Source organism: Phalacrocorax aristotelis, chromosome 3, assembly GCF_949628215.1.
Source record: "Phalacrocorax aristotelis chromosome 3, bGulAri2.1, whole genome shotgun sequence".
Classification (NCBI taxonomy): Eukaryota; Metazoa; Chordata; class Aves; order Suliformes; family Phalacrocoracidae; genus Phalacrocorax; species Phalacrocorax aristotelis.
The window spans coordinates 34,462,938-34,471,576 of record NC_134278.1 but is presented as its reverse complement, the minus strand read 5'-3'; the positions used below and the strand labels follow the sequence as shown (position 1 = coordinate 34,471,576).

At 37.9% G+C, this 8,639-nt stretch overlaps 1 protein-coding gene across 1 annotated transcript in view; it reads right to left on the bottom strand.

Annotated features, from left to right (window-relative positions):
* Positions 1 to 423: 423 nt before the first annotated feature.
* KCNQ5 (potassium voltage-gated channel subfamily Q member 5) overlaps positions 424 to 8,639 on the bottom strand; it is a 302,261-nt gene continuing 294,045 nt past the window's right edge. The window contains exons 12-14 of the mRNA XM_075087083.1: positions 7,411 to 7,542; positions 6,405 to 6,531; positions 424 to 6,004 (exon numbers count right to left, since the gene is read on the bottom strand). Coding sequence (XP_074943184.1) covers positions 5,063 to 6,004; positions 6,405 to 6,531; positions 7,411 to 7,542 — 1,201 coding nt within the window. The 3' untranslated portion in view covers positions 424 to 5,062. The remainder of the gene's footprint in view (positions 6,005 to 6,404; positions 6,532 to 7,410; positions 7,543 to 8,639) is intronic.

The window sequence follows — 8,639 nt, the reverse complement described above, 5'->3', positions numbered from 1 at the left end:
GCAACTTTCATGATTCAGTGCAGAGGAAAGGGCTTCACCTCGCCCTCAAGGTAAATGGAGGTAGTGGATGGGCTTTCCCTTAGGAATCCTGCTCCTCGCACAGGCCAGATTGCTGATCCTGAATCAATTCCTATTTATCTAACAGGGAAGGTAATAATAACTTCCAAACTAATTTTCATAGAAGTGCTGAAACATCTGAAGTTTAAGTAAACTCTGCTGAAAACAGTCACCAGAAACTGAACATAGCAGACTCATTTGTGCACATTTTATTCTAGTAAACTTTCTTTTTGATGTTTTGGTCCATTTAATTAAAAAATTACAAAACTTCAAAGGAAAACAATGAACAAGCTTAATTTTTTTTTGCCTGATATGTGTTTCCACCATACAATCATTTATTTAAGGAAGAAAAACCAGTAAGCATGGTACTTTTCAAATAATTTTTATTAACAACAATATGGATTCAACTTTGTCAAGAAGTTACAATTAACATTGTAATGTACTGGCTAATGTCGTTGCAGCGTCAGTGGAAGAAGCCTTCATGCTTTCTAAGCCTGTTATGAAACTGACTTTTTATCTTCCAGAGAAGTAAAAAATGCTTCCAATGGCCGATGATATTGGATATGTCTGGAATTGTCCTATGTGTAGCCACAGCTGAATGAATGGCCACATTTGCAACCAGATGAATGAACAGCAAAATATTACATGCTTCCACTGACGCTGCAGGGGACAATTCTTATTTCAAAAACCAATTAACCTTTTTAGACAGTGACAGCACTTTGTGTGATGTTGTAATCCATTTGAATTAAGTCGATTAACACACTTGGAAAAAAAATATGAAGCAGAAATATCTGGGGCAAATTCTTTTCTGACCTGTATTTCATTCAAACCTAATGAATCCAAAAGGATTGCATGACATATGAGTCAGGATAAAAGTTGGCCCAGAGAGGCAAGTTCATTCCTGGTATAGGTGGGTGCAGTTCCTTTAAGATCAGTGGAACTGAGCCTGATTATCCCAATGAAGGCTTGAACTTCACCCAGTTGGGCAGTAAATTCATTGAAGTCAGTGAAGCCATCCAAGGATGAATTTAGCCTCAGGTGTTTAAACCCTTTTTTCGTTCCTTTGCTGTTATATTTTCTTTTCCTGCTTACTCCTCTTTTCCGATTATTCTTCTTTTCTCTGTGCTTTTTAAAAATGTCCCTTCTCTTCTTCCCTTTTTACATCAATACTTTGTGCGTTATTTTTTGTATAGTCAATGTGACATGGGTAAGTTCAGCTAAGTATTAGTTTCCTCAGGAAATAACTGGAATATTACCATTTTCACTTTAAACAGATGCCCAACAAAATAAGGATTTGAATCTGAGCTCCCTATTCAAGAAAAATTCTTGAATTCCATAGAGTGAATGAATTGCATAGAATTTTTGCTTGAGTAAGGATTGCAGGTCCCAATCCAGAAATACTACTGTACATCAGATGTTCTACTATACATCAGCAATTCAGTATGATTTGACGTATCACAGAAGAGCAGGTGAATTACTCATCACCATACTATAATGACAGCAGTCACTCTAAGTAGGATTATCTCAAAAACATACGGAACAACCGTGGGCACTGTGAATAAAAGTGTATGATCTTTGCAATTTTGAACCCTAGGCTAAAACACTATATTCATATTTAAATAAAAAGTATAGATCATATAAGCCAGGAGCAAATACAAATTTTTAAACAAATAATAATAATCAAAACTATTCTTTTCAGTTCTCTCTTCAATCAGGTACAACAAACATGCTGATCAGAAAACAGATATTTGCATAAGGTTTAATTCCTGATGCTCTTACTTAAGCTCAAATTTCTCTCTTCAACAATCCCCAAGTGGATTGTAAATCAGAAAAAAAAAAATGTCCTTTGTCCCTACTCATGAGCAATATTTATTAGCTGTCATGAGCTGGATTTTAATAAGCAGCTCAAGGACATGAGTTGAAAAGCCAGACAGCTCCTTCTTTTGTGAAACCCATGAAAGACTGTCAGTCATGAGACTGTCTTTTAAAGAGAGAGCATAAGAACAGGAAACTCCTCATGAGGAAATATGAGCAAAGCTTATAAAAATCCAAACAAACAATTCTTCCTTTCCAGAATTTCATATATTCACTACTTTTTCTATTTTCTATCAATATTATGTTAAAAAATTCCTATATGATAAGACTTGCAGCTACAAAAATAATAATGGTGAGCATAAAAGAAAAAAATTTGGATTTTAAACCATAATTTGAAAAGATACTATCTTCTGGATTTATTAGTACTTTGTAAAGACATTAACATTTTCATACATAATTTATAGAACTCATTCTTTTGTGCACAAAATTGTATTAAATAAATTAACTTAAAATTAGAAGGACTCAAGCATGTCATTTAAGGCAAAAATACCAAGTTTCCGAGAGATAAATTATCAGCAAAACCCAAGGCCCTCTTTCTGTACGGAATCTGTACAGGCAGGGCGGGCCAATGCTCAGTTCTCCCACTGACGCCCTCCGGGGTCAATGGGGACGCGACCATCTGCTCATGCAGATGAAGGTGGAAGAGTGAAGTCCAATTCATGATGCCTTGATTTTTCAATGTCATCAAGGAGGGGAAGGGAGTTTCATTACTGACACACAGTTGCCATGAGCCCTATCTCTTGCTCTTTAATTGAACCTAAGCGCAGGCTTATGCTTAGGCCAGCAGGAGGCTTGAAAAGCAAGAAGGGTGCCATAAACTGTTAGAAAAGAAAGATATAAAAGCCTGAAAAAAACTTATATAGGACTTTAAACTTACAGGTCTGTCTGGATAAACTGCAGAGATTCAAATAAGTTAATAGTTAAATGAACTGAGACATGGAAAAAAACCTTATTTATCCTCAAAAAATTGCTGTTGTAATCAGGCTTTAGTATGATCAGACTGCACATAAAAGAAAACAGGAAAGACTGAATGTGGTAAGTTATATGGCAAATCAGTGGTGAGGAAATTGTGCTTCAAGGTGTCTTTCAGGATTTAACAGCTGAAGTTTGCTCCGGCATAAGCCATGGAACACAGTGTACCATCCGTGGACCCCATATAATGACGCAATATATACACTCTACAGTTTGCATGTACTTTCACATAATAAAGTTATCATGTAACATCCAGGAATACTTCTGTAAAGGAAATATGGAAGCGGAAATTACAATGGTTTCATAGTAAACAGATCGAGTCCTTCACAATACAATCTACAGCGTTTAGCCATGGTTAAGACTGGAGTGACGTTTTTGATGTACATAGTAAGTTCCCAGCAGGTCTGGGCCTTGAGAAAACACTGCCCTGAGTGAGCTGGCACTGGCACCCCCATACATTCGGTGTTCCTGCTGCTAGAGGGGAGCTGAGCCCAAGTCAGGTTGTCTACAAGCCTGTGGTGCAGGTGGGGTATAAATCTGGGGGAGGCAACGCACAGAAACCTTGTTCAGCTGGGAACAGCGAAGGCCTGTTTAGGCTCCACAAGGGTTCCTCCAGTGGCGAAGCCTTGCTGGGGATGTGCAGATAGGCACTAACACTGCTCCTGCGTCTCAGCAGAAGTGACATGTAGGTTAGGATAAGAAAGAAAGAGGATGTATCAAGCAGGAATGCTCGGTCTGATGTAGGCTTTGAATTTGAAAACTCGAGTATTAGGAGGAAGGAATCTGAATGTCTTTTCTTGGAAAGTTCACAAGAAATGACTGCAGTTGGGACACAGTGTTGAGCTATGAGAGTGAGAGTGTGACCACTTCCCCCTCTCTCTTCCTCCCCTTTTATTTAAAAAGCAAACAAACCAATCCAAACAAACAAAACCCCTCTTGCCTTCAGTTTTTTTTTTCAGTAAGGTGGTCTTCCCTAATTCTATTTCCATTTCTGATTGCCTACGTGGCTTTTTTTTTTTTTTTTTTGGAAATAGCACTCAGTATCTGTGACTGACGGGCTGGATTAAAAAAACAATCTTTTTGCCTCTTTACCTTCCTTCTTTTATTCTCTGGGATCATATCCCTTCCTGCCCATCTAAATCCGTATTATTTTTTTCTTCATTGATTGTGTTGTCTTTCTCTCTTCCCTGTTCTATCCTCTTTAGTTTTATTCTGTATTTCGGTTCCTCATTTTCCGTCCTTTCCCAGCCTTTTGAAGTGCTGTCATGGTATCAGGTTGGAACTGTGAGGAAAATTGCCAAAATTTCCACAGAAGGAAATACTGCTTCTGCAATAAAGGCAGCGCTTGCTTCCTTCCCCCACCTACTGCTGCCAAAATGTTTCAGATTCACAAGATAGCTCCTCAATGAGACTGTAAAAAGGGGACATTCCCCTGAATTTTTAGTGCAGTCACCCAGGTTATCCACTTCTGAGGCCAGCCCCAACTCTTAAAATACAAACTTTTTGTAGCAAAATAATGTTCTCACTATAAAGAACAATGTGATAGTGGTGTGTCAGGTACTTTAGCCACAGCACTAAATCACCAAAAATCAGATGGATGTTAATGTACTGTTTTTCAGAGTTAAAAATATCTGATTACTGATGCGCTAATGTGTGTATCTTGCAACTGGCAGCCATTTCTAATCCCATATTACTGGTTTCCTTGGTACCTTGCTAGCAGCTGTAGATAATTTTTTTGTTGTAAACATAAACTATCATCTAAATCAGGACATTATATATATATATCTTTAATCAGTTCAGAAGCAAAGTGCTTTAAACCTTACAATTTTCACTTCTGCCCTGTAGAAACGGCACTAGGTCTAAATGCTCAAATTTTTGCTTTTTGATACATCCTGCAGCATTAGCTTTGCAGGAAGCTCATCATTTAAACCTACTGTACTACATAAAGGCTGCTGTACTGTAGGTGTAAATTTGAATGTTAGCCATCACTTAAACATGCATTTTCATGCAACTAGAAGATATGGGCTCATTCAACTGCTTCTCAGATTCATCCTGATTTTTGTGATTTTATCTTATTAAAAAGGCTTTCAAAACAGTTCATGCTATGATATGTATGACTAAAGAAATGACCCAACCAATGAAGAAAGCCCACAAGCTGTTATTTAAGTTTGACATGGAGCAGATTGAGTGCTTCTGTACCGTCCCCTGGCTTGCAAATGCTTTGAGATGATCTTGATATTCCAGTCCTTAAAGAGTCAGCAGAGAGAGTTGTTTCCACTAAGGGGCGCGAGATGGCTTCAGTAGTCTCTGTTCCTCCCTCTGACTCCAACTCTTCATCAGTTATAAATAATTTTGACTCCCTCCATTTGGAGTATACATCTTGGCTACCTCTGGAACCACTGTAGTCACTGCCAGCGATCTGTACATTCAGTTCTTCTGTTGATTGTATAAGGTTTTGTACAGATAAAGATTTTCCTAAATCCATTTGCACCACAGGTTTAACTGAGAGCAAAGGTTCCCCCTCTGTATCCAGACCTTTTCTCCATGTGAGATCCTTTGTTGCATTGGGCTGTGCAACTTGTCCATTATCCTTTGATGCAACAAGGCAAGCGGTGACATCGGAAATATTTTCCTGTGTGGTTACAGGAATAATATGAACGGGCTCAGGCCTATTGATATGCTTCATTGATGAGAAAGGTGGTATTTGTAATGTTGTTGGAGTTGCTGGCTTAGTTGCCTGGTTTATTTGGTTGGATGTATTATTAACTGTTGCAGGTCCATCGTTTGGCACTTGCGTTGCTTGACTATGCATAGCTGGACTAAAAGCATAGTAAGCCTGAGTGCTAAATTCATTTGGTGTCAGTATAAGCTGTAGGCCATGAGGCAGGTTGGCACTAGCTGATCTGGATACACATCCACTAAGTTGTGCAGAATTAGACAAATCTTTGCTGTCTGATGGGCTCTGGTAATCAGAAGTCTGCTCACACTCAAAAGCTGGCATTTGAAAGGAAGCCAAAGTGAGCGCGGATGCAGATCCTTTTCGCAAAACTTGTTGATAAATATCTAATAGACAGTCCAGTTTTGACTCAATGGATTGTACCTACAGGAGGATAGGAAAAAGTTAACATTAATGCTAGATACTAATTTAAAATATTTGGAACCCAAGCAAAGGGCAAATATGTCTACTGAAGAGAAAAATGAGGGGCTTGGTATATGCTATTGACTTGCGAAAAATAAGGTTGTCAAAAGTCACACAGATTTTTCATAAGCAAGCTGATAAAAGGGAAAAGAATTTAGTAACCTGCAATTTTTCTCCTTACTTTTCTGTACTTGGAAGACAGTTAAGAAAATACAACTCATATAAATTTTATTTCAACATGTAAATGAAGCAGATATTAGAAAAAAATATTTTTACCTGTTCAGCCTTTGAAACTGACAATAAAATACACAAAAGGCACGAACAATAGAGCAGGACAAAGCGACACAGATAATCACTCTACCTGTTTCTCCACCTTGACTACGCGCCCTAACATACTGAGGTCATCAGTTGTCTCATTCTCTGCAGGATTCTTTTCTCTACTTCTTTTATCTGCTGTGATTTGTCCTTTCCCAAGAATCTGATCAACACTGTAAGAGAAACCAAATGCTGCTGTGATTCCTGAAATGGTGGCGATACAGAGGTGCTTGCTAATCCATACATTAGAAATTAAAACCATAGGACTTCAGAAAAGCACCCAAGAAAGAAATTAACGTGATTTTATTAAAAAAAAAAAAAAGAAAAAATCATTAATGGCTTTTGAGCATTTGGAGATTAGCTCAGAGACAGCTTTTCTTTTCCTCTGGCCCTAACCAGGTAAAAGAACTTAGCCATCACCTGGGAGACGCAGGGCTAGACTTGCTGAGAGGGTGGGAGGAGCTGGCCTTTCCAGCAGCCTGATGTTGGGGGGGAACAGATGTATCAGTGCACGCTCAGGTCTCCCGTCCTAACAGCAGCATAGAGTCCTGGGAAAGCTGTCACTTTGAAACAGGAGTCTCAGCCTGATGCTGCCAGTGATACACATGATGAAATTTTTTTTTTTTTTTAATTATTATTGCCGGGAATCTAGAACATAAAAACTACATAAATACTACATTACCAGTAGTTCCCAATTTCTTCTTTGTGGCAAGGGAAAGTCTGGGATGGGAGAAAGGCAGTTCTCAATGTCGACCTCATCCTTTTGGCATTCTCTTGACTAAATTCCTTGTTTACAGATAAAAGATTACATTTTCTATCATTCAGATTTCCATTTTCTGGGGACAACTTAGATACATGGTTTTTTGCTTGTTTTTACCCACAATGTAATTTCTGGCTTAGCTGTGTTCACAGAAAGAGAGGCTGGGCTGAAGCATGGATGACAATTTGTACCCAAATATAACACAGGAATGTTAAATGTTTCCAATATTCATTATGCAGTGAATGACATAACGTAAGATGCATATGCAGAGCAGAAATTATTCTTTCCTTACCGTGACTGAAGACTCTTAATCCTGCATAACATGTCTAGATGACCTGCTGAATACTGTTCAATGACATCTTTGACATCATATGGACGAAGTGTTTCCTTAAACTTCCTCTTTGCAACATGAAATTTCATAATTCTGAGGGGAAAAAGCATTTCACACATTAATCTTCAACAGTTGTGAAACAATACAGTGTATTCCACTGTGACAAAATCTGACAAACTACTTTTTAAATGGAAGGTATTTTCAATACAGCTTGTGCAAGTGAACTTTCCCCTTTACATAATTGTTTTTATAAGTCCAAATGTGTAAGTACAAATGTGTTGTAGCTATCCCTTTGAACTTTTATTTAAGAGAGATCAGGTAACACTGTTCTGAAGAGTGCAGAGCATGTTTAATTTACCAGTATACACCTATTAGGCTTTTTTGTGCTAGGTGCCTGATACGAAAGGTACTGAAGTACATGCTTAACTTAAACCTGGGATTAGTCCCGCTGACTTGAGTGAGATATCCTGTAAGCTACATTTGTGCTTAAGCTACTTCTGTCCGTGTTAGGGAGAAGATTCCTCTAGAAAATTGATTACAGAAACATAAATAACAGTATCCTTTTTCTGGTGCTCATTTTAAGTTCTTTGCTTTCCATTTTGTAAAAAAATTAAATTTATGCACCCTGTTAATTTTTTCATCAATTTTTGTTTTTAATTAACAGTCAGGCTTATGTATTTTTTTTTTATGTATTTTGCTGACTTAAGATCAGACTTTGTGGGCTAAAGAGAAGTTTTCATGTTTGTTCCATATTGAAAACTATGGGATTTATTGTTTGATTAGCATTGGTGATTTTTTCCCCTTGAATTTTACTGCAGAGTAGTAAAGTATCAGATAACAGTAAATACCAAAGTTGATGAATGGCATATGTTTTTTACCTGAGACTTGCACAAGTTTCTGTGACGCTTATGTGAATATGTGATGTCCACTGAGTAGCTCTTCTTAGAATGAAAAGCTTGATATTAAATTGCAAATTTTAAATAATATAAATGACAAATTTGGAAAGTAAATGACAGCGAGCCAATTTTCCAGGTCAGCTGGTAAAACCTGCGATTCTCCTTCGTTTACATGACAACTGTGGAAGAGAGAACCATGGGAGAGCTGGGAGAGAAGCCGATGGATCAGGTGCGTTGGCCATTCTAGGGTGTGTTACAGATCTTATGAATCCCCATTAGAGCCAAACTACTGAT